The sequence below is a fragment of the Salmo salar genome, chromosome 12 (genome assembly GCF_965601325.2).
Source record: "Salmo salar chromosome 12, fSalSal1, whole genome shotgun sequence".
Classification (NCBI taxonomy): Eukaryota; Metazoa; Chordata; class Actinopteri; order Salmoniformes; family Salmonidae; genus Salmo; species Salmo salar.
Genome location: NC_138302.1, coordinates 80224575 through 80249937, shown reverse-complemented (window position 1 = coordinate 80249937; position 25363 = coordinate 80224575). Strand labels below are relative to the sequence as shown.

The 25363-nt window shown below is 46.1% G+C and overlaps 2 protein-coding genes across 3 annotated transcripts in view; one reads left to right on the top strand and one right to left on the bottom strand.

Moving 5' to 3' along the window:
* Positions 1–14210, top strand: part of LOC106565931 (leucine-rich repeats and immunoglobulin-like domains protein 1) — a 44101-nt gene extending 29891 nt beyond the window's left edge. The window contains exons 9-18 of the mRNA XM_045691774.2: positions 2717–2797; positions 4907–4978; positions 5416–5487; positions 5712–5875; positions 6297–6617; positions 7041–7322; positions 10912–11340; positions 11453–11584; positions 11737–12021; positions 12383–14210. Of these exons, the coding sequence (XP_045547730.2) occupies positions 2717–2797; positions 4907–4978; positions 5416–5487; positions 5712–5875; positions 6297–6617; positions 7041–7322; positions 10912–11340; positions 11453–11584; positions 11737–12021; positions 12383–12615 (2071 nt within the window). The 3' untranslated portion in view covers positions 12616–14210. The remainder of the gene's footprint in view (positions 1–2716; positions 2798–4906; positions 4979–5415; positions 5488–5711; positions 5876–6296; positions 6618–7040; positions 7323–10911; positions 11341–11452; positions 11585–11736; positions 12022–12382) is intronic.
* A 969-nt stretch (positions 14211–15179) lies between these two features.
* The window catches only part of slc25a26 (solute carrier family 25 member 26), an 81088-nt gene continuing 70904 nt past the window's right edge, over positions 15180–25363 (bottom strand). For both annotated transcript variants that reach the window (XM_014133413.3, XM_014133414.3), the window contains 2 exons: positions 19966–20039; positions 15180–15547 (listed from right to left, as the gene is read on the bottom strand). In XM_014133413.3, the coding sequence (XP_013988888.1) occupies positions 15451–15547; positions 19966–20039 (171 nt within the window). In that variant the 3' untranslated portion in view covers positions 15180–15450. The remainder of the gene's footprint in view (positions 15548–19965; positions 20040–25363) is intronic.

Genomic DNA, 25363 nt, shown 5'->3' with positions numbered 1-25363 from the left:
ACTTCTACTTCAATAACAAATGTTGGTTTGGTCCCAAATAATCCATTGTTATATCCAAATAGCGGTGTTTTGTTCGTGCGTTCAAGACACTATCCGAAAGGGTAAATAAGGGTGACGAGCACGGCGCATTTCGTGACAAAACATTTCTAAATATTCCATTACCGTACTTCGAAGCATGTCAACCGCTGTTTAAAATCAATTTTTATGCCATTTTTCTCGTAAAAAAGCGATAATATTCCGACCGGGATATCGTGTATACGTACAAAGAGAGAGAAAATAAAAACATCTCGTGCCCTCGTGCACGAGCCTGAGTCTCAGAGTACTCTGACCGGCCACTATCCAAACGCGATAATGTGTTTCAGCCTGGGGCTGCCTCGATATCATTCAGCTTTTTCCCGGGCTCTGAGAGCCTATGGGAGCCGTAGGAAGTGTCACGTTACAGCAAAGATCCTCAGTTTTCAATAAACAGAGACAAGAAGAACAAGATCTTGTCAGAGAGGGCACTTCCTGTAAGGAATCTTCTCAGGTTTTTGCCTGCCATATGAGTTCTGTTATACTCACAGACACCATTCAAACAGTTTTAGAAACTTTAGGGTGTTTTCTATCCAAAGCCAATAATTATATGCATATTCTAGTTACTGGGCAGGAGTAGTAACCAGATTAAATCGGCTACGTTTTTTATCCGGCCGTGTCAATACTGCCCCCTAGCCCTAACAGGTTAACAGTTAAGTACCTTACTGTAATAGATTGCCATTACAATTGTCAAAACATTGCCTTTAGCAAAAAATATATATCTCAAGCAAGAATTTAGCTAAGACTGTCTGAATGGGGAGGGGAATAGTGAATACTAGCTATTATTGGCAGAGAGGTTTGGAATTCTTTGTCTATTAACCAATTTACCATGCAAAGCCTAAACTCCCGCCCATGCAAACCTGCTTAGAAGTTCCTGTGTAGATTTGTATTTGAAACCAGCAACTATCAGGAAATAAAACTGATCAAATGTTTTCACACTTTTACAGTGTTAGTTTCATCAGTTGTTGTACAAAATGATATAAAACATAGGAAAACAGAATTTTGACTGCACTTGGCCTTTAAGAACAATTCAGTTTATTCATGTGGATTCAACATGGCTTTATTAAGCCCCTCTGGGGCCATTTACAACGTGGAGTTAGCTGTTTACTTTTCAGACCATTGCTTTTAAACAGATATAGTTTGTATTCCTGCATATTCACGTGTATCTGTTTGAGGTGTGCATGTGTCACTATTGTCATGTTTTCGTTCTGTAAGAACTTTTATTCTGGTGCGTTTTTTCTCGTCTTCCCTCTTTTCGGTCGTTGGTTCACGTCGATGTTGGATGCACATGTGTTCCCTGTCCTCTGCCTCCCTGTAGATTCTTTGCCTTTTTAAACGGAGCAGTGAAAAGCAGTATGGGAGAATTCTCTCCCCCCACACCCTTATGCACACACCTTGAACAGGAAGAGGGAGGCTGGGGGGTGGGTCCTTCTGCTAATGTCTTTTTGGCCCAGGATTTTCCCAGAGAGCCAGAGAAAAGAGTCAGACCTTTGCTTTGGAGACGAGGCCTTTCTCACAGGGGGGTGACAAGCCAAGGCGTATACAGGCCTTTCTCTGCTGGCACAGGGGGAGCGTCGGGCTAGGGGGAGCGTCGGGCTAGGGGGAGCGTCGGGCTAGGGGGAGCGTCGGGCTAGGGGGAGCGTCGGGCTAGGGGGAGCGTCGGGCTCAGCTGTGTGATAGGCCCTCTGTTTGGCTCCCCTCTCACCCGCTCATTCTTTCTTGGCCTTTTCTTTCTTTCTTTCTTTGCTTTGTTTTCCGCTCTCCCGTTACATCTCTTTGCTTTCTAATTTAATTTTTTACTTTTCCCTTTTATGCTCACCCCTTTCTTCCTCTCTCTCCTTCCCTCTCTTTCCTCCCTTCTCTCTCTCTCTGAGGCAGATGTAATCAGTGAAGCGCTGGGTAGGCGCAGGCCCAAGCTGTAAGGGAGCTGAGGCAGCTTTAATTGGGCAGCCACTGCCTACATTAACAAGGCAACGGCCATTCACACTCAGCCAGCCAGAAAGAATAGGGAATTGGCAGCTGAGTCCGGCCATGGAGGCAAAGTAACCAAAAGGAACCAAAGGGGGTGAGGGAAGGACTGAGGGGGGTAGGGGAATTATTATTCAAATGGTTCCTTTGCCCAGATGACTTCAGCAGTTACAGGGTTTTCTCTGCATAGAAAAGTCTTTGGTGGGCTGCCAAAGTGTTTTTTCGTGACACCTTTTCTGTGGGGGGTGGGGGGGTTCAGGATGGGTAAAGGTTTTCAGTTTAAAATTAATATAAATTATGTAGAGAATATTTTAGATGTTTGAGTCACTTCGATAGCATAAGTCATAGCAAAATGTGTAGAAGAGCAGGAAATTTGCTTTAAAACTGCACATCCAAAGACATTGTGTGCCCGCCAACCTCTCCATGCTGTTCTGAATTATACATGTGTACCCCTGTGTTGGGTTGTGCCTTCACCCCGCTCTTCCTCACAAAGGAAAGAATGTGCTTGGCTGGCAGAGCAGATCAGCAGAGAGGCTTGCTCTTTAGACCAGGTGCAGGAGGGGTAACCCGTGACTTCCAGCCCCATCTCTGCCAAGGCTACACAGTGCTCCAGCTCTGGCATCCTGTTCTGCTCTCCTCTTCCTCTATCTCTCTTATCCCTTCTCTCTCTCCACAGGGAGCTGGACCATAATGACATTTCAGGCACAATAGAGGACACCAATGGGGCCTTCTCTGGACTGGACAGCCTCAACAAGCTGTGAGTATCCCCCCTCCTTCTCTCACCCCCCCCCCCCTTTCCTCCATCCCCCTCTCCCCAGAACCGGTCCCTTCAAGCTGGCTGCCCTGCCACTGGTTGATGATTGTCTGCAGATCTTCAGTCCAGCGTGAAGGGTTTTCCATTGCAATCCAATAGTTTCCTCTGAGGAGTATTGCCTACCTATAGCCTATATCTAGTTCTCCCAGACCTGGCTTCAGACAGGACCAGCTCCATCTCTCCCAGACCTGGCTTCAGACAGGACCAGCTCCATCTCTCCCAGACCTGGCTTCAGACAGGACCAGCTCCATCTCTCCCTTACCTCTGGGCCTCACACGTCATTTGGAAGTGTAACACTGAGAGATGACTTTAAAAGCTGCTCCAAGTTTTATTAGGCTTTTTCATGAAGCATGCGGGTTCATATTTTAACGGCAACAGACTTGAAACGAGCATGAATCTGGTTTTCATTTGGTTTACCAGACTCTCAACTACAATTGTGTCCAAGTTCAGTGTCTGTTGGTGGGAATTGAACTGCCTTGACGGTTAAACGATGTCAATTTGTTGTGATCTCTCGTATAACTATTAAACCATAGCACAACGAACATAGTGGGCCCTAAACAATCCTGGGATAGAAGATGGTGTCCAACCAAGGCCGTTCCCTGTGAGTGCTAGCCTATTGAAAGGGCTTTTCTATCAGCCTGCAGGATATGAGCCTCAGCAGCTCTGTCGGTCTCTAGCCCTGCTCCTCTCTCTCTGCTCCACGGCCATGCCTTCCTGTCTGTTGTTAGGGACTGAAAGAGGGTGAAATTGGCCTAGCGCTGGCACAATTCTTCCATCCCGCCGGAAAACAACACTCCCCAGCCCTGGGAAAAACAGAGAGAGAGAGGGGCGGGACATTAAAGTGTCCTCCACACGCTTTGTGTCCCAGATTGTGATGGGAGAATGCTCTGGGTTAACTTGTGCTCTCACAAGTGGTCACAAAAAAACGTATTTTCTCATTGCTCTTTTGAGGTGGAAAAATAAATTAATATATTGAGTGTAGAAATTGTTACATCATTAAAGCATTTTTAATTTGTTTTCCTAAATGTGATTACTCCATGAAGACAATGTGATTGGAATGAAAGGCAATGCAGACTGCTAGATGTGCAATGTGATGGTGGGAATAAGATCGATTTTATAAATATTTATTTAAATATGCTAAATCCGTTGGATGGAAGTGCAGTAACTTAGTGAGTAGTGGTTGTCTGTGATGAAGCCTGCTGTGCAGCCCGTCTCCCTCTGTATTCTAGAAGCATAGACCTCTGGCTGATGTGGAACCAGGAGCTGACAGGTTGTGTCCATGACCAGTCGTCTGCCTGGGGGCCCCCTAAACACAGAGGCTTTCTTATAGAACGCCTGTGACGAATACCTCTTATCAACATGCATCTTAGTGTTAGCTAATCTCCCCCAAATGTAATAGCCAAGCAGATACACATCCAATGGTTTTTGAAACATAGTTTGTATTCACATTGCACTGTGTAGATTTTCAGTGGGTCCGTATAGAAGGGGAGAGTGGAGGAGGCGTGACAGGATTGAAAGGTTCCAATGCAGGGGTCTTAACTCTAAACCAGCCAACTGTGTCCATCCGCTCCTCCTGGGAAGGAAGGCAGAGAGAAGGGAAAGGAAGGACGGACGGAAGGGGAGAAGGAGGGAGGGTAGAGGTGTCTTTTGAAGAGCGGCTGGGATTAGACCCCCAGAGCTGCTTGTTTCTTGCTTGAACCCGCCTTGACAAGGCTACTTTTATTACTCTACAAGCTGTGTTGTCCCCCAGTGAGACAACCTGCTTTTCATGTGGCCCCCCCTGGCTCTCAGCCCCACCCTGTCATCGCTATTAAATACTAATAAAGATAAAAGTGGTCTTTGAAGAGCAGGGCCGGGAGGGGCCGGGCCCCGAGTCCCTCACCCTCCTAATCTCCACACAGTTCGGATTTCCAATACCTCAATCTTCTGGTCTTATCAGATTCAACCCCACTAATTGTGCATTTCTCCCCCCTTACCCCTTCCTCCTCTCTCTTTCACTTTCTCTCTCTTTCTCTCACGTTTATCGGCGCCCTTCATGTTTGGAAATTGCAGGACTCTGTTTGGAAACAAGATCAAGTCGGTGGCCAAGAAAGCCTTCTTAGGCCTGGAGGCCCTGGAGCACCTGTGAGTATCCCACAATGCACTGCACGCCCCCAAGTGCGGCTGCCAAAAGTAGCTGCCTAAGAGGGCTGTTAGAAATGAAATAGTGTCTTTGTTAAAGGAGAAGACGGGCAGTTTGTGGGGCAAGCTGCTTCCCTCTCGTTAGAGGCAGCTTCAACTTTGGTCTTTCTCCCTGGTGCAAGGGAGAAAAGTTATTGAGCATATGGTTAGTTTGGTTCAAGAAATTGAATTTATATAAGCTCTTTCACAGACTGACCGTTAGGGGGGAAAAAATGATTTTTGAAAAGCTGTAAAGTGACATTGGTCTTAAACGCCTGAATCTTTCCACCTTGTTTAAAGTCAGCCCTTGCTGGCCGTGACACCGCTGTGTGCGCGTGTGTGTTCCCGTGTCCCCTTTATGTCAGTGCTGATGGGTGGCCCTCTGTTTAATGTCTCAACAGGAATCTGGGAGAGAATGCCATCCGCTCTATTCAGCCAGAGGCCTTCAGCAAGATGAGGAGCCTCAGGAACCTGTGAGTCTGCAATGATGAACATATACATACATACATACACACACACACACACACACACACACACAGACACACTCCTCACACTTAGTCTCTGGAAACTGATTTTCTTCACAATGTTATGATATGGCTACACAATACTGCTGCAGTTCATTCTTTCAGATCAAAGCAAGTCTTTAAAGGAGAATGACAAACTCTTCAGTCCTAACAGTTTCCCCCCCCCCTCCCAGGCTCATCCAGAGTGACAGTTTCCTGTGTGACTGTCAGCTCCACTGGTTCCCTGAGTGGCTGTTGAGCCGGGGGCTACAGACGGGCGTAGAGGCTACCTGTGCCCATCCTGAAACCCTGAAGGGAACCAGCATCTTCCAGGCTCCGCCAGAGAGCTTTGTCTGTGGTGAGTTTTGTCTGTGGTGAGTTTTGTCTGTGGTGAGTTTTGTCTGTGGTGAGTTTTGTCTGTGGTGAGTTTTGTCTGTGGTGAGTTTTGTCTGTGGTGAGTTTTGTCTGTGGTGAGTTATGTCTGTGTGTGTGTGTGTGTGTGTGTGTGTGTGTTAGGGCTTTCTGTCAGACCGTGCAGCCAGCAGCTAAGACCAGATGGTGTTTTAAATTCCAGCTCTTGCTTGTTTACAGTGTGTGTGATTTTGTTCAAGTGTTTTGATGTAGGTTCACAGTGTCTGTTTGATCTGTGATGTGCTAATCCTTGCTTGTTTGTATGTATGTGTAGTATACATATCTTCTGTCACTGAGAAAACATTTGGTTACAAAGAATAATGCTTATGTAGGTTTATTGTTGTCTCTCCACCTCTCTCTTCCTGTAGATGACCTGCCTAAGCCCCAGATCACAGTGCAGCCAGAGACCACAGTGACGGTTCTGGGTAGTGACGTGCGCTTCACGTGCACGGCGGCCAGCAGCAGCAGCTCACCTATGACCTTCGCCTGGCGCAAAGACCAGGAGCTGCTCCGCCATGCAGAGGTGGAGAACTTCGCCCACCTGAGCGCTCACCACGGGGGGGTGATGGAGTACACCACCATTTTGCACCTGCGTCATGTGACCTTCACCCACGAGGGCCGATACCAGTGCATCATCACCAACCACTTTGGCTCCTCCTACTCTACCCAGGCCCGCCTCACTGTCAACGGTACGCAGCCAGGCCCTGAAGGAGTAACGGTCTCCCAGTAGGACTGCTTTATGTAGATAGAAAGTGTGTGTGTTTGTTTGCATGTGTGCGGTGAGATCCTTGTCTCTCTGTAATATGCTGATTCAGCAGATATTTTGCTCAGTTAAACTCAATAAGTGAGTTGTTCTAGTGGTAAGAGATTAGGGGTAATTCTTAGCTTGAACAAAGCATCTCACTGCATGTCTCTGTGTGTGAGTCTCTGGGTGGAATTTGGAACAAATTGATTTAGGCGCGTTGTGGAGCTATTACACGCCCTGTCAGTTTGGCCAACAGATGCTGAGTGATTGGCTGCCCTGCCCTCTCCCTAAAACAGAGACTCTTGTGTTAACCTCTGTACTTCTCTGTTGTGGCTAACCCAGTGTGTCATATCTTCCTTCCCCACAGTCTTGCCTACGTTAGTGAAGATGCCTGGAGACAACACTATCCGTACGGGCACCACTGCCAAGCTGGAGTGTGCTGCTGAGGGGCACCCCACCCCCCAGATTGCCTGGCAGAAGGATGGGGGCACGGACTTCCCGGCGGCGCGCGAGCGGCGGATGCATGTGATGCCGGACGATGACGTGTTCTTCATCATGGACGTCAAGCCGGAGGACATGGGCGTGTACAGCTGCACCGCCAAAAACACAGCGGGCGCCGTGTCTGCCAACGCCACCCTCACCGTGCTGGGTAAGACTGACTGCTGGTCACTAGGGCTGGGAATTGCCAGGGACCTCACAATACGACATTATCCCCATACTTAGGTGCCAATATGATGTATTGTGATTCTCACCATTCTATATGATGTTCCAAACATATTGCTCTCTGTTGCAGAGAGAGCATGAGAAAACGAGTGTTGATCAGTCAGGGAAATAAAAGTGCTGAAAACACGTTGGCTCACTATTAAAAAAGAAGATGGAAAACAGGATACAGTAGTTTTGGCACAGATACTGCCGACTAATGCTACCTAGCAAGAAAAAAAAATCATACTTGAAGTCAAAGTATCAATATAATATCGTCCAAAATAATATTGCGTTATGTAACTGTATAGATTTTTTCCCTCTACGCCTACTGGCAGCCTCGCCCCACGCCTACTGGCAGCCTCGCCCCACGCCTACTGGCAGCCTCGCCCCACGCCTACTGGCAGCCTCGCCCCACGCCCTTCTAGTAGAGGAGGCTGGTGGGAGGAGCTATAGGAGGACTCAAATGTAAATGTATGGGAGGCTGGGCTCACTGTGGAGGCTGGGCTCATTGTAGTATATAGAACAGTATCAAACATGGAAACTACATGTTCGACTCCATTACAGCCATAACAATGAGCCCAGCCTCCCATACATTTACATTTTAGTCATTTAGAAGACGCTCTTATCCAGAGTGACTTACAGTTAGTGCGTTAGTTTTAAGATGGCTAGGTGGGACTTAGTTAGTGCGTTAGTTTTAAGATGGCTAGGTGGGACTTAGTTAGTGCGTTAGTTTTAAGATGGCTAGGTGGGACTTAGTTAGTGCGTTAGTTTTAAGATGGCTAGGTGGGACTTAGTTAGTGCGTTAGTTTTAAGATGGCTAGGTGGGACTTGCAGTTATTAGTGCGTTAGTTTTAAGATGGCTAGGTGGGACTTGCAGTTAGTGCGTTAGTTTTAAGATGGCTAGGTGGGACTTGCAGTTAGTGCGTTAGTTTTAAGATGGCTAGGTGGGACTTAGTTAGTGCGTTAGTTTTAAGATGGCTAGGTGGGACTTAGTTAGTGCGTTAGTTTTAAGATGGCTAGGTGGGACTTACAGTTAGTGCATTAGTTTTAAGATGGCTAGGTGGGACTTACAGTTAGTGCGTTAGTTTTAAGATGGCTAGGTGGGACTTGCAGTTAGTGCGTTAGTTTTAAGATGGCTAGGTGGGACTTGCAGTTAGTGCGTTAGTTTTAAGATGGCTAGGTGGGACTTGCAGTTAGTGCGTTAGTTTTAAGATGGCTAGGTGGGACTTGCAGTTAGTGCATTAGTTTTAAGATGGCTAGGTGGGACTTGCAGTTAGTGCATTAGTTTTAAGATGGCTAGGTGGGACTTGCAGTTAGTGCGTTAGTTTTAAGATGGCTAGGTGGGACTTGCAGTTAGTGCGTTAGTTTTAAGATGGCTAGGTGGGACTTGCAGTTAGTGCGTTAGTTTTAAGATGGCTAGGTGGGACTTAGTTAGTGCGTTAGTTTTAAGATGGCTAGGTGGGACTTAGTTAGTGCGTTAGTTTTAAGATGGCTAGGTGGGACTTACAGTTAGTGCGTTAGTTTTAAGATGGCTAGGTGGGACTTGCAGTTAGTGCGTTAGTTTTAAGATGGCTAGGTGGGACTTGCAGTTAGTGCGTTAGTTTTAAGATGGCTAGGTGGGACTTGCAGTTAGTGCGTTAGTTTTAAGATGGCTAGGTGGGACTTGCAGTTAGTGCATTAGTTTTAAGATGGCTAGGTGGGACTTGCAGTTAGTGCATTAGTTTTAAGATGGCTAGGTGGGACTTGCAGTTAGTGCGTTAGTTTTAAGATGGCTAGGTGGGACTTGCAGTTAGTGCGTTAGTTTTAAGATGGCTAGGTGGGACTTACAGTTAGTGCATTAGTTTTAAGATGGCTAGGTGGGACTTACAGTTAGTGCATTAGTTTTAAGATGGCTAGGTGGGACTTACAGTTAGTGCATTCGTTTTAAGATGGCTAGGTGGGACTTACAGTTAGTGCATTCGTTTTAACCTGTTAGGGACAGACGTTCCGCTAGCAAAAAATGTCAAAATATTCCATTACCGTACTTCGAAGCATGTCAAACGCTGTTTAAAATACATTTTTATGCTATTTTTCTCATAAAATAGCGATAATATTCCAACCGGGCGACGTTGTATTCGTTCAAACACTGAAAGAAAAAAATGGAGTCGTGTCGTGCACGCGCGGTCCAGTGTCATTGTTCTCAGCAGGACCACTCACAAAAACTCCTGCTGTTTTTCGCCCAGAGACTGGAGAGCTCTCATTCCACTTTCTGGCGCCTTCTGAGAGCCAATGAAAGCCTTAGAAAATGTCACGTTATAGCAGAGATGCTGTATTTTTGATAGAGATGCCCTAGAAGGAGAACAAATTGTCAGACAGGGCACTTCCTGTAAAGAATCTTCTCAGGTTTTGGCCTGCCATATGAGTTCTGTTATACTCACAGACACCATTCAAACCGTTTTAGAAACTTTAGAGTTTTCTATCCAAATCTACTAATTATATGCATATTCTAGTTTCTGGGCAGGAGTAGTAACCAGATTAAATCGGGTACGTTTTTTATGCGGCTGTGAAAATACTGCCCCCTATCCCAAACGGGTTAAGATGGCTAGGTGGGACTTACAGTTAGTGCATTAGTTTTAAGATGGCTAGGTGGGACTTACAGTTAGTGCATTAGTTTTAAGATGGCTAGGTGGGACTTACAGTTAGTGCATTAGTAAGTACATTTTCCCTCAATACAGTAACTATCAGTAAAGTCAGAGCTAGTGGGGGGGGGGGGGGGGTGTCAAGTGCGAGTGTTAGTTCACAATTATTATTATTTCTAGAGCGCCTCCCACCAGTCTCCCCTGCCCTGTACATACATCACATTCATCTGGCCAGTTAGCATATCTGCATGCTTCCAACATAATGCTTCAGTGCATGCCACCTAACAAACACACAGGCCTCAATGTTTGAGGATTCATGGCTCACCTTCACATGACCATAATACCGATACTAAGTCTAAAAATGAACACTTAGTAAACTGCTCTAAAGCCAGCTGTGAACTGGTGAGCCTTGGTCCTAGAATGAAATGCTTCTGGCAGCTGTGGCCTTCCGAGGTCAGAGGTCAGGGTAGGGGTCAAATGGGGGAGGGTGGGATAGAGGGGTTTTTGTTAACCGTTCTCACCCCTCTCCTCAGGGTGGGAGGGAGACTGCAGGCCTCCATTCTCCTAGAGGGGCTTGTATTGATGTGTAAAGGCTTGGTCTACTCTACCTTATGTAGTGCTTTTAGTCCAGAACAACTCCTCCCAGGCACACGAGGTAGAAACAGCCCTCAGGAGTGGCTTTGTAATGTTTATTCATGCATGTGGAAAGAAAAGTCAGAGCTGTGGCCCAGTCTGAAAAGGTGGAGTAGACCGAGTGAGATCATGGTGTTCTATATCACTCTGTGTTGAACAAAGCATAATGGACCATCACCAGTTGTCATTGCGTAGTTTGATATGAAGGGTTGAGTAGAGTTGGGATTGACCAGTCTGCTCTGGTGGGATGACTACACTTTGACCTGTGACCCCTCCCGTCTACAGAGACGCCCCACCTGGCCCAGGAGCTGGAGGACCGTAGTGTGGTGGTGGGGGAGACTGTAGTCCTGCAGTGTAAGGCGCTAGGCAGCCCCCTACCCAAAATCACCTGGCTGAGGAACGACCAGCCCTTCCGCCCCTCCGACCGACACCACTTTACCCCCGGCAACCAGCTGCTGGTCATCGGCAGCGCCGCCGTAGAGGACGCTGGGAGGTACACGTGCGTCATGTCCAACAGGCTAGGCACGGAGCGCGCCCACAGCCAGCTGAGTGTCCGCCACACCGCCTGCGCCGCATCACCTGGCCCCAGCACCGTCACGGTGGGCATCATCGTCATCGCTGTGGTGACTAGCATCGTGGTGACCTCTCTGGTGTGGGTGTGCATCATCTACCAGACGCGCAAGAAGAGCGAGGAGTGCAGCGTCACCAACACGGGTGAGAGGGCGCTCATGTAGTTCTACTCATCACAGGGAATGGCTCTACACCATCCATGTGGTGTTGTTGACTGTAGTTTGAGCTGATGGTGATGGTTTCTCTCCCCTCCCAGATGAGACCAACGTGCCCCCGGACGTCCCCAGCTACCTGTCCTCCCAGGGGACCCTCTCGGAGCGCCAGGATGTGTGCGTCCGTGTGGAGGCTAGTGGTGGACCTCTGCCCAACACACACACAGACAACACAGGTAGTGTGTCCAGTTTGGTATCCATATGAACCTCCAATACTCAACCATGACTGATCAGTGAATGTTTTCTTTAAATCGCCTCTAAATTCATGAAATTGTGGAAAAGGGTGGGTGTGGTAATAATGACGTTCTCTCTGTCTGTGCTGGTCTAGGTTACGGTGAGGCTGTAGTGTGTACAGAGTGTATGGAGAATGGCTACTCCAAGTCAGACTCAGACTACCTCCCCCAGGGGCTGGGACCTGTATGCCTGGAGTACCAACAACACCTCCACCACATGGACTACAGCGTTCCTGTACCCTTAGGGGTGGACACAGGACCCTACACTGCCTCCCTCTGCAACGGGACCTCCAATGGAGTCAGAAGGGACACCCAGCCACCTGCGTTTCCCAGCAACCACAATGTATTGTCATCACAGAGAAACCACAAGAACAGAAAAGGTAGAGTGCTCTTTCTATTCCACACTGTTGAGGACAGGATGAGGAATGGTAGAAAATATGTTGTGGATGGAGCCCTTAGCTGTGTAGATCAGCCTGCCATGACAAATCACAGTGAAGGGAATTTGATGAAAAGCCGCATTGAGTTCCCGTTGCTGCCTGACTCACAGGGGAGCAGGTCGGGTCTTGTCCCGGGATGCTGTACCTTTTGGCAAGGAACGGTCTGGGAGGAATTAGGGGTCAGAATTCCGATCCTTGCTTCATAATGTCAAATTAGCAATATGGATGCAATCGATAGCCTTGAGCTCTGCACAGATAGGGGTCTTGATTGTGTGTTCTCTTCTCTCTCGGTGTTCCCTCCCAGATTCCTCAGTGAACAGGACGGGACAGACGACGTTAGTGTGCTCCCTTTCTCAAGAGGAGGCCTTCCACAAGCCGGTGAAACTCGGCCCCGTAACAAGCCAATACACACTGGACACAGACTGTGAGCCAGAGCTCAGACAGACTCTCCTCTCTAATGGACATGCTCCCAGAGCCTTCCAGAGCCATGCACACCCCTCAGGAGAGCCAGCGACTAGCAGGCTCTCCCCACCCTGACACTACCAGACTCACTAGCCCTGAGTTGACTTGTTCTTTGCACTGGGAACTGCTACCTCAAACAGAGAGGCCAAGATCTGATCCTGTCCCCTGTTTGGACTAACGAGGCAGGAGAAGGGAGGGGCGTCTGGAGTTTTGAAGGCGGCGCTTGTGTGGGTGGTGTCCCGTCTGAGCGGTGTCCCGCCTGAGCGTATCAGCTGTACATACTGAAACCTTCTCCTGGGAGGTGCCAACCAATCTTAGCTCCTAAACGTGACTTGCATTTGAAGCATGCAAATGTAGGTAATATTGTAGAGTAATGTGTGAAAGAGAGAGAGAGCTATACCGTTGGATAATTGACTGTACATAAGAGTTTTCATGTATATTATATAACTTTTACAAAGAGTATTTGAAATTATTCTGTGCATGACAAGGAACGGAGTGATGGTATTTTTTGTTGTCTTTAACAAGCCTTGTCAGCCTCTACCTACCTGCTTCAACTGCCGTGCCTTATTGCATGATCAAAGAAACCACTAACCGGACTCTTAGTATAGCAGAGATGTGAACGCTATCGGTACACTCTGTCATACCATGGAACACTTTATTGCACTTGAATGTTTGACAAATGCAAACGCTGCCCATCATGGCCTTAAACCATAACTCATATTTACTGGTATTTTATGAAGGAAGGGCTTTGATTTGGGTACAACATGGAACAAGGGGGGGTTCGGGATATGAAATTAGGTTTTGGATGTTTAAGCACTTTTGTACTACTCATACCCAATAGGAATGTAAGAATTCTTAGTCAGGAAACGTGTCACATTTGTGACATAGCGATGGATTGTCAAGGCTATTCCACATGTCTGTCAAGGTACTGACCACCACTGCTCTTCAGCTGGCTTTGGTTTAGGGACTACATCCTCCACGGTGCCTCAGCTCCCATTTATTTCTCTTTTGTCCAACTAAAGGCCCAGATCCTTTGAAATCACATTTGTCATGAATGTTGGTCCAACTTCTAAAATCATTAGTCCCCCCCATCCCAATATGTTCAGCCATGAACCTGCCATGCTGTAAAGGGAATGAGGAACTCGTACCAGGAGGCATTTTGAGACAGTTGTCACACTGTTGTTCACACAGGGAATGGCCAGTATTTAGCCTTTGTCATAGCACCACACATCCTCATCATAATAATCATCATCGTCATCATTATGGTACTAGTACAACCTGTTTAATCATTCAGGAACTATTGACCGGTACAAATAGAATCTCTTCATTTTGTAAAACTGCTTACTGCTGGGAAACTTGTGAAATGTACCCTTGCCAAATCTAGGAAAAATGCCCCCTGTCTATAGGCCTGGATACACTGAATGTCAGATTAAACAGAATTACATTTTCCAATGTATGCAACAAAATATTCTGTAAACACTTGCTATTTGCGGTATCAAAGGCTCAAATTGTTTGACATTTTAGCATATTCTTTAGAGAACAGGAATTCTAGATGGTCAGTCAGTTGTCATATCATCCACGGGGTGACATGCAGTCGTTTATTTCAATAAACTATCTGAATCCATTGTACCAATGTCAAAGTTTAAACATTAAAGTGTCTAATAAAATCACATTTTGTGGAGTGTTTTTCCTTGCCTTTGTGGTTCAATAATGTCTCAAATTAGTAAGTGGGCCAGGCAAAGCAAAATTATATAGACTACTTGAATTAGCAGGTTTGTCAAAAGTATTGAACTCATTCATGTTGCTTCTGCCTCTGCAGATACATTGGAGGTCCATCTCTAAAGCCAGGGTTAATTCTAGGCTTGGCGAATGACCATAAGTCCATGAGGCTGGACAGAATGTACATTCCGGATGGATGTATGTCAGTTGACTAACAGCTTCCAGGACAGGACTTAGCCCTCTGGTGTACCAAACAAATGTGTGACGGGCTGTGACAAACATTCATCACCCTGTCGCTCTCCCAGGCTTTAATGGTCTTTACCTTCCCCCTCGACCGACATCTGAAGGACACAATGGGAGTTATTTACAAAACATGGCCCCAGTGTAAATGTACCTGTTTTTGGAAAACCAATTTTATATTTTGATGCTTGCTCAATACTCGATGTTCACCAATGCATTAGAGTAAAAGGTTAATCTATTCAGGATGTCCTGTTTTTAATACTAGGAAAAACGGGTCAATTAAATTGTACATGTTTTAATACTATCCCTTCAATGGAAGTTGGCTAAAGTACATCATCTGCATTAATGTGGCGACAGTTGTGACTGTAGTAAATTAGTGTTTAATCCAGCAGAAACACAGGCCCCATCTAACACCTGAGATGACAGCCTGCAGGTGGATGAGCTCATGATGCTTCTTCTCTAATAGGCTTTCTGAGCTGAGATACAGTATGTCTGAATGGCTCCCTGGTGGCTCGTCAATGCAGGTGGTTTTGTTCACCGTATTCCCATACTGAATAACGGAGAGCAGTAACCTTGGACGGACAAACTACTGTGAGGTGATTATTCTACCATTTAACTACCCAGCTTTAGACAATGAACTGGAGAAAGCGGTGACATTGAACAAATATAATCACAAAGACTTTCATAGTATAAAGATATGGCTTTTAATACCATTTCCTCTCACATGGTCATACAGTGAAGATACTTGGCTCAGAGATATGCGATCCTTGCTGTTAAAAAAATGGAATTCACTCAGTTAAACTCAATCTGCAGCGCACTGAGAAGCGGGAACGCAGACCTCTGGGTAATGCGATCAGGAATGACTCACACCAGGTGTCCCTCCTCGGGGCCAGTTCAGGCTGGGTCAGCACAGCACAGGGCCCTCTCCCACCTGCCCTCATGACAAGGTCTTTATAGCAGGGTGCGTCGGACCTTCTCATAAGCACCCAGGAAGATAAAACCTCCCAGACTGATGGACGTGACTCGAGGTATACTGCCAGAAAACAGACTGAAAAGACAGAGACAAAATTGCATCAGGTATTATGCAAGAGTAACATGTTACTTGTTTTATTTTACTAGGTCTTGTTCCATGTTTCTCTGCTAAAATGTATGTTCTGAGAGGGATTTCATGCTATTTTAGGGAGCAGGGGCCTATTAAGAAGATCTAGAGTCAGTTTCAGAAGCTAAGGAACAGAAACGCTGTTTCTGAGTCAATTTTAGAAGCTAGGAGACTGGGTAGGAGGATTTAGAGTGAGTTTTTCGAAGACAAGGGACTAGAGAGGATGTTTTAGAGTCAATTTTAGAAGACGCGAGTGGAGAGGCTGTTTTAAAGACAGCTTTAGAAGCTAGGGGACTGAAAAGCTGTTTATAGTCAGTTATTGAAGACAGGAGACTGGAGAGGATGTTTTAGAGTCCATTTTAGAAGACAGGGGAATGGATAGGCTGTTTTAGAAGCTAGGGGAGTAGAAAGTTGTTTCAAAGAAAGTTTTAGAAGTTAGGGGACTCTCCAGACTGTTGATGTTGTGGAGGTCAGGGGATGGTGACAGGCCATGAGAGTACGCCAGTCTCCCAAGGCCCTTTTCCACACAGCTGTTTTGTGGATTACTGCTGAACCCCCTGATGGGCCTCCCTGGAGCTTGATCTGTCTGCCTGACTGATGGCCAGATGACATCCACACACGTCCCTCTGCTGTCCATCCGTGCGGCCGTCCAGCAACAGCCCCCTCAACTGGCTCAGCTCACACACCCCGGATCAGCCCAGTCATTCCTTGCTCTTTTTTTCTCCCTCTCCTCCACTCTCTTGTACACACACTATAGCATTTACTCTCTCTCCACTCTCCCCACAGACTGGAAATATAATGGCTCCTATCCATTGGACTGTTTTGTTGCTTACTGAGAACCCCCACTCTGCCACTACGCCCCTACACTCCTCGGTCGGTTCGTCGATCTGTCTGCCCCTGCTCTGGCCAGCAGCTCGAACTGCTCTGAGTGCCTTGGCTGCTCCAGGGCTGACCTACGTAACACAAAAGGCCCCAGAGGCCTGGGACACCTGTGGGGGCTGTGGTGAGGTTTTATGGCCCTCCATTTAGAAATGGGGTCACAAATGGTCTAACCGCTAATACATCAATTTTGTCAACTGCAAATCTGTACAAGGTGCCAAGCACGTCAGGGATCTCTCAACTATCCCAGCCATTTACAGAACTGCACGTTTAGGAATGCTCCTAGTCGGATCGGGTGTTTTGGAGAGGCTGCGCTCGTGTGTGTGTGTGAGCGCGTGTGGGTGTGTAAATGCTTAAGCTGGAACAAATGAGCAAGGGGACATTTCTCAAAGCATGTCATCCTGCCCTTCAGTTTGCTCTTTGCAGAGTTATCACCTTCGACTGAAATAGAAGTTAACACCCACTATATGTGAATCTCAACCTTTCCCATCACATGCATTATATATCAAAATACAGTACTTTTCGAACTGCTCATGTGGTAGGCTGCCAGTGCCTGACTGAAGCCAATGTTGTTCCTAACAACAAGCCAAGGAAAGCAATAGACAGAAAATAATGTCCCATTTTCAGTATCTGCCCATGTGAAAGATTGTTTTGGCAATGGGTCAGCACAGTTCTTAAAGCGTTCTAAGATTCTAAATTCTCCAGACCACCTCCACGTGTTCTGGCTCACAACAGTGTGTCACTTCCTGTCTGGGAGAAGCCCCACCTGTGGAACAAAATGGCTGAACTTCTCCCATAAACCCCTGGGGCTCGCTGACTCACTGACATCAGCAGCCCGCCAGCCACACAGATCAGTCATGCCCTGATCACCGGCCAATCACCTCACAGCCTCCTGACCGCACAGCCTAAAATACCCCGAGTCCTCAGCAGGAGAGAGAGAGCTGCTCATCACAGGCTTAGGTCTTAATCATGTTGAGAACCAGTGGTCTTAGATACACCACATGTCTTCATCTCCTTTTGATCAGGAGCACTTTTCTTCTCATTAATGATCTGCTCAAAGGAGATGCATCATTTCACCTTCATCTGCACTAATGGGAAAGAACTGGACAGTAGTCACTCACCATTAGAGCTTTCACCTCCTATGAAGTGACTATGGTGGAAGCCTTTAGTTGACAGGTAAACACACAATATGCTTCTGTTTGGGTTTCCTCCTATGAGTAGACCAAGGTTGGGGTCAAGTCGGAATTTAATTAAATTCAAACAATGAATTTGAATTGGCCACGCACTACAGGAAGCAGAATTTGAATTGAATTTGAATGGAAGGAAGTAGAATTGAATTCAAAGCAATTCAAGTGAGACATGAATCTCATTAATTTGACAAATATTTTGCTACTGATTAATGCAAAGAATACAATCAATACATTTGATTATAACTCAAAGATGTCAAACAGTATTTTTCTTTGTCATGAGATGTTATATTGTTCCCTTCCATACTGCAGTGTTTGATCTAATGCATTCTGGGAAACAATTTTTTTCTGATATTTAAAAGGGAATTATGAATTATTATAGACGATCCTAGAATGTTTCAACCTTATGCTACATGGTATTGGTAACCATACATGAGGTCAAAATAAAAAATGTCTATGATGATGTGTAGAATAAATAAGCCATTTGAATTTCATTGAATTCATTTCTACTTCCTTTAATTCACATTATATTCAAATTCTTCACCTGTGGGTTGTGGAAAATTCAAAATCAATTGTATTCAAGAATTGAATTGGAATTAAAATGCAATTTGCAATTCAATTCAGAATTGACCCCAACCCTGGAGCAGACAGTTGGGTTCAAAGTCTGAGCAGGTTTACATTGTTTTGTCGTGTTTCAGCTTCATTCTAATTGGTGTGGGGAGGTCCTGGCTGTCGATGTGTTTTGGTTAGTGTGGTGAGGAGGTGTGTAACGTTGGTCTAACCCAGTTGTAAGGCAGGCAGGCAGGGCTCGGCAGGGCTCTGGGGCACAGCAAACAGATGGAAGCACTTTATGGCTTCACTAGACTGCAATTGGGCCTATTACCATAATTAAAGCTTTAAAGCCCCAGCCCCGGCGTAACTGCCACGTTTTTTCCCGATGGAATCATCACACTGCTTTTCCTTCCTCTGGTTGTCCCAGAGAGACTGTGTGTATCACTATCAGGGGAAGGCATTTGGGGAACCCCATGTTGTACGGTTTATTATGTTTGCTCCTTCAGCTGTACAGAAAACCTCCCTCCAGCTAGCTTATCAGTAAACCAAGAGTTAGAGAAGAGAAGGAAAAAAATACCAGAAAAAGAGAGACAAAATATCAAAGAAGACAGGGAACATCAAAGAATACTCTTTCAATTACGGGCGGGTTGTCGAGGCAGCTGGGAGGCTTAGGGTAGAGACTTTTCTACAAGGGATCCCTCTATATGACGGCTTCATCAGCATAAGAAGAGCCATTCAATAACAAGCCCACCCCGTCCCTGGTCTTCTCTCTCCCCAGCCGAGTGCGTTGAAGCCCACCCCGTCCCTGGTCTTCTCTCTCCCCAGCCGAGTGCGTTGAAGCCCACCCCGTCCCTGGTCTTCTCTCTCCCCAGCCGAGTGCGTTGAAGCCCACCCCGTCCCTGGTCTTCTCTCTCCCCAGCCGAGTGCGTTGAAGCCCACCCCGTCCCTGGTCTTCTCTCTCCCCAGCCGAGTGCGTTGAAGCCCACCCCGTCCCTGGTCTTCTCTTTCCACAGCCGAGTGTGATTAAGGAACTACCCGGGGGTTATTAAACAGACAGTTAATGTTGAATCAGAACCTCTTCCCAACATAATTGCACTCTCTGATTAGATTCCATTACTGCAGCCTACTCAAACAATCTCTGATAGTGCCTGAGAGAGAGGGAGAGAGACTGTTTTTGGCACCACCCCAAACCAAATCTGCTATTAACATCAGGGCCTGTATATCTTAACTAAATGATGGCTGCTCATACACACCAGACTATTATTCACAGGGCTGTTTGGTTTAGGGCTGGCAGGCCATCATTCCCTCCTGACCTGGCCTTTTCATTAGGAGATGTCATAAACACATCACACATTCAGCTCCACACATAAACCTTACCGTTGGCCCTACTAATGTCTTAATCAATAGGACTATTCAGAAAAGTTATGTCTCTTGGAAAGCTCTTAATTCTCATTTTTCAGGTTTCTGCGCTGAATTTATGTCCCCCGACTAGTGTTCCTACCAGCAGGCAAACCTGATTATGTGAAGAACTGTAGGACTTTAAATCAGATAATGCAAAGTAAAAAAAAAAATGTACAGGCTAAGAGAAATGGTTTAAGATTTTAAAAAACACAGTCTTTCAACAATAGAAAGGGGAAGGGGATACCTAGTCAGAGACACTTGTTGAAATGTGTACATAGGTACAGAAGGCTCCCCGAGACTAGTCCTCAGGTTCCCCCAGAACAGCAGCGTGTGATGGGCCATACTTACCCCGTCAAGCCCCTAGTCTTCCACACATCTAACAGCACCAGTGGGATGTTTCCACTCGCTGTACTAGTCCCAGCCTAAGAGAGAGAGAGAGAAAGAGAACAAATAAGAGACGTGACGATAGATGGATAGTCTCCTCCACTTCCTGCCACTTGGACAGACAACCTGTTTAGTCTTCCTCTCCCATCCTACCTCCTCCCACTCCTCCACTCACAGACATCGGTGGCAACACAGGTGACACCCATAACCACCCACCACCCACACTCCACCTGTTGTAGTTTTATGCCAGAGGTCTTGATTGGGGGGAGTGGGATCAGGAGTGGGGAGAGCGGGAGAAGTAGTTAAGCGTGAGGGGGGAGGGACTAGCGTGGCAAGAGGAATGGGAGGGTGATTAAAGAGAGGGGAAGTGAAGGGTGGGGTGCAGGGTTAGCATAACTGTGGCCTGGACTGTAAATCACCCTGTGTGTTTGTGTGTGCCCAGCAGTATTTGTATTTATTATGGATCCCCATTAGCTGCTGCCAAAGCAGCAGCTACTCTTCCTGGGGTCCAGCAAAATTAAGGCAGTTTATACAATTTTAAAACATTACAATACATTCACAACACACTGTGTGCCCTCAGGCCCCTACTCCACCACTACCACATATCTACAGTACTAAATCCATGTGTATGTATAGTGTGTATGTTATCGTATGTGTGTGTATGCATGTGTATGTGCCAATGTTTGTGTTGCTTCACAGTCCCCGCTGTTCCATGAGGTGTTTTTTTATCTGTTTTTTTTTAAGATCGAATTTTACTACTTGTGTCAGTTACTTGATGTGGAATAGAGTTCCATGTAGTCATGGCTTTATGTAGTACTGTGTGCCTCCCATAGTCTGTTCTGGACTTGGGGACTGTGAAGAGACCTTGTGGCATGTCTTGTGGGGTATGCATGGGTGTCCGAGCTGTGTGCCAGTAGTTTATACAGACAGCTCGGTGCATTCTACCTCTCATAAATAAAAGTAGTGATGAAGTCAATCTCTCCTCCACTTTCAGCCAGGAGAGATTGACATGCATATAATTAATATTAGCTCTCTGTGTACATCCAAGGGCCAGCCGTGCTGCCCTGTTCTGAGCCAATTGCAAAGTCCTTTTTTGTGGCACCTGACCACAGGACTGAAGAGTAGTCAAGGTGTGACAAAACTAGGGCCTGTAGAACCTGCCTTGTTGATAGTGTTAAGAAGGCAGAGCATTGTTTTATAATAGACAGACTTCTCCCCATCTTAGCTACTACTGCATCAATATGTTTTGACCATGACAGTTTACAATCTAGTGTTACTCCAAGCAGTTTAATCATCTCAACTTGCTCAATTTCCACATTATTTATTGCAAGATTTAGTTGAGGTTTAGGGTTTAGTGAGTGTTTTGTTCTAAATACAATGCTTTTAGTTTCAGAAATATTTAGGGCTAACTTATTCCTTGCCACCCACTCTGAAACTACCTGCAGCTCTTTGTTGAGTGTTGCAGTCATTTCAGTCGCTGTAGTAGCTGACATGTATACATAGACACTCTGGCTTTACTCAAAGTCAGTGGCATGTCGTTAGTAAAAATGGCAAGGGGCCTAAACAGCTACCCTGGGGAATTCCTGATTCTAACTGGATTACATTTGAGAGGCTTCCATTAAAGAACACCCTCTGTGTTCTGTTACACAAGTAACTCTTTATCCACATTATAGCAGGGGGTGTAAAGCCATAAAACATACGTTTTTCCAGCAGCAGACTACGATCGATAATGTCAAAAGCTGCACTGAAGTCTAACAAGACTGCCCCCACAATCATTTTATCAATTTCTCTCAGCCAATCATCAGTCATTTGTGTAAGTGCTGTGCTTGTTGAGTGTCCTTCCCTATAAGCATGCTGAAATTCTGTTGTCAATTTGTTTACTGTGAAATAGCATTGTATCTGGTCAAACACAATTTTTTCCAGAAGTTTACTAAGGGTTTGTAACAGTCTGATTGGTCGGCTATTTGAGCCAGTAAAGGGGGCTTTACTATTCTTGGTTAGCGGAATGACTTTAGCTTCCCTCCAGGCCTGAGGGCACATGCTCTCTAGTAGGCTTAAACTGAAGATGTGGCAAATAGGAGTGGCAATATCATCTGCTAATATCCTCAGTAATTTTCCATCCAGATTGTCAGACCCCGGTGGCTTGTCATTGTTGATAGACAAAAAAAAATTCACCTCTTCCACACTGTCTTCACGGAATTCAAAAGTACAATTCTTGTCTTTCATAATTTGGGCCGATATACCTGGATGTGTAGTGTCAGCGTTTGTTACTGGTATGTCATTCCTAAGTTTGCTTATCTTGCCAATAAAAAAGTCATTAAAGTAGTTTGCAATATCAGTGGGCTTTGTGATGAATGAGCCATCTGATTCAATGAATGAAGGAGCCGAGTTGGCTTTTTTCCCCCAAATGTAATTTAAGGTACCCCAAAGCTTTTTACTATCATTCTTTATATAATTTATCTTTGTTTCACAGTGTAGTTTATTTTTATTTAGTTTAGTCACATGATTTCTTAATTTGCAGTATGTTTGCCAATCAGTTGGGCTGCCAGATGTAATTGCCATACCTTTTGCCTCGACCCTCTCAACCATAACATTTTTCAATTCCTCATCAATCCAAGGGGATTTAACAATTTATACAGTCATTTTCTTAATGGGTGCGTGTGTTACGAATCCCTTTGGCCCTGCAGTCTAGGGGGGATGGCAACGAGACCGTAACATAAATCATGCAAATTATAATAGTGATAAGAAACAGTGAGAACCAATAACCACAGACAACTACAATCTACCGTCAAACTCTAATGGTTTATTTATAAACACACGGTAATGGGGTGTGAGAAAAGGGGCTGAGCTGGACCCAAGCAAAGAAACAATAATCCAAAAACACCCCTAAGCTAGACTAGCCTACCTCAATAACAGCTAGCTAACTAACCAAAAATACAGTGGGTGGTCCGCCCAGTTCTAACTAGGGTACTTAAACAAAGTATTCCTACGGGTAATGTATGCCCATGGGCGACTTGTCTTGGTACCCCCTTTACCCACCAAACAAACAAACAGTCAAACAACAAAACTCACAGGATTACCGGACAAATGTGACATGCAGTTGCAAAAACAAAAGAGATCAATACAGAGATAGAGAGAGAGACACAGTGAGATAGAGATTGGACACGAGCGATTGAGAGAATGAACACAAAGATTGATCACAGAGTGAGAATGAGCTAGAGAGAGAGCAACTGACTGGGGTTTTTAAACCAAGGGAAAGGGGCTGTGATAGGTTGAGGGAAAAGGAACAGGTGTCTTCTGATTGGGGACTGATTGATGACTGATTGGGGAGTGATGATTGTCACCTGTGAGGGGAAAAGGAGAGAGAAGAAACACACACCGGATACATACACAGGATACTTGTATCCATAACAGCGTGCTTATTAGTAACTGGAATAAGTAGTTTCATAAATGCGTCAAGTGCAGCGTCTGGTTGCTCTACATTACACACCACAGACCAGTAAATATTCTTTACATCATCAACATATGAATCACAACAAAACGTATTGTATGACCTCTTATACACTATATTCGGCCCAGCCTTTGGAACTTTGGTTTTCCTAGAGATGGCTATTATATTGTGATCACTACATCCTATGGATTTGGATACTGCTTTAAAGCAAATATCTGCATCGTTAGTAAAGATGTGTTCAATACATGTTGATAATTGAATTCCTGTGCTGTTTGTAACTACCCTGGTAGGTTGACTGACAACCTGATCCAGGTGGTTACAGTTTTAAGTTTTTTCCTGAGTGGGCAGCTTGATGATAGCCAGTCAATATTTAAATCACCCAGAAAATATACTTCTCTGTTGATATCACATACATTATCAAGCATTTCACACATATTACCCAGATACTGACTGTTAGCACTTGGTGGTCTATAGCAGCTTCCCACCAGAGAGGTGAGGCAGATGAACCTGTAGCCATATCACTAACAGTATTTAACATTAGATCGTCTCTAAGCTTTACAGGAATGTGGTTCTGAATATAGACCGCAACACCACCTCCGTTGTCATTTCTGTCTTTTCGGTAGATGTTATAACCATGTATTGCTACCACTGTATCATCAAACGTATTATCTAAGTGAGTTTCATAGATAGTCAGAATATGAAGGTCATCAGTTACAAGCAAGTTATGGACTTCATGGACCTTATTATTGGTGAAATCACGGGAATCCTGTTGATTCCTACATCTGAATTCTCCCGTTTCTATTGGAGGGGCTGAGAAACCTCTTTCTCCTTCACTTGTCCCACACGTTTTATTTTTCCTCAGCAACAGAGAGGAGGAACGGAGAATCTCTCTGTCCAAAATACACACAGACCACAAGCAACTCAGAACAGGTCTATGCTGACATGCACACTCTCTCTATTTGGCTCTTATCCCTCTCTCCATTTTTCTGACATACATCCCCTCATTATATCTATCACTTGGTGTATCTGGGCACCTGTTGTACTGTAGCAGTGGGGTTCACTGGTGAGTATGTAATGTCTCTCTCTCTTTTCTGTTATTCCCCCTCTCCCCTCCTCCATTTCCCTAAACCCTCTAGTAGATGTAGGCAGTTTGGTCAGTAAGTTAGTCTGGGTGATGGGGGGACCTATTATAGCAGTAGCAAAGGCAGGGATGTGCCAGGCTCAGACTGGGGACCTGTTGTACAGAGTAGCAGTGGGTACAGCTTTCAGAGGACACAGTGCTGTTTGCCAGGCTGTGGGCAGTGCAGCATGGTAAGAGTCCTGTTCTGTGTTTTTCTAGGTCCTGCTGGCCACTGAGGAACAGTCTGAGCAGTCTCTCTGAGCCAGCAGACCCACCCCTGTCCCAGCCAGCAGACCCACCCCTGTCCCAGCCAGCAGGCCCACCCGTGTCCCAGCCAGCAGACCCAACCCTGTCCCAGCCAGCAGACCCACCCCTGTCCCAGCCAGCAGACCCATCCCTGTCCCAGCCAGCAGACCCACCCGTGTCCCAGCCAGCAGACCCACCCCTGTCCCAGCCAGCAGACCCACCCCTGTCCCAGCCAGCAGACCCACCCCTGTCCCAGCCAGCAGACCCACCCCTGTCCCAGCCAGCAGACCCACCCCTGTCCCAGCCTGCAGACCCACCCCTGTCCCAGCTAGCAGACCCCCCCCCTGTCCCAGCCAGCAGACCCTCTCCTGTCCCAGCAAGCAGACCCTCCCCTGTCCCAGCCAGCAGATCCTTCCCTGTCTCAGCCAGCAGACCCTTCCCTGTCCCAGCCAGCAGACCCATCCCTGTCCCAGCCAGCAGACCCACCCGTGTCCCAGCCAGCAGACCCACCCCTGTCCCAGCCAGCAGACCCACCCCTGTCCCAG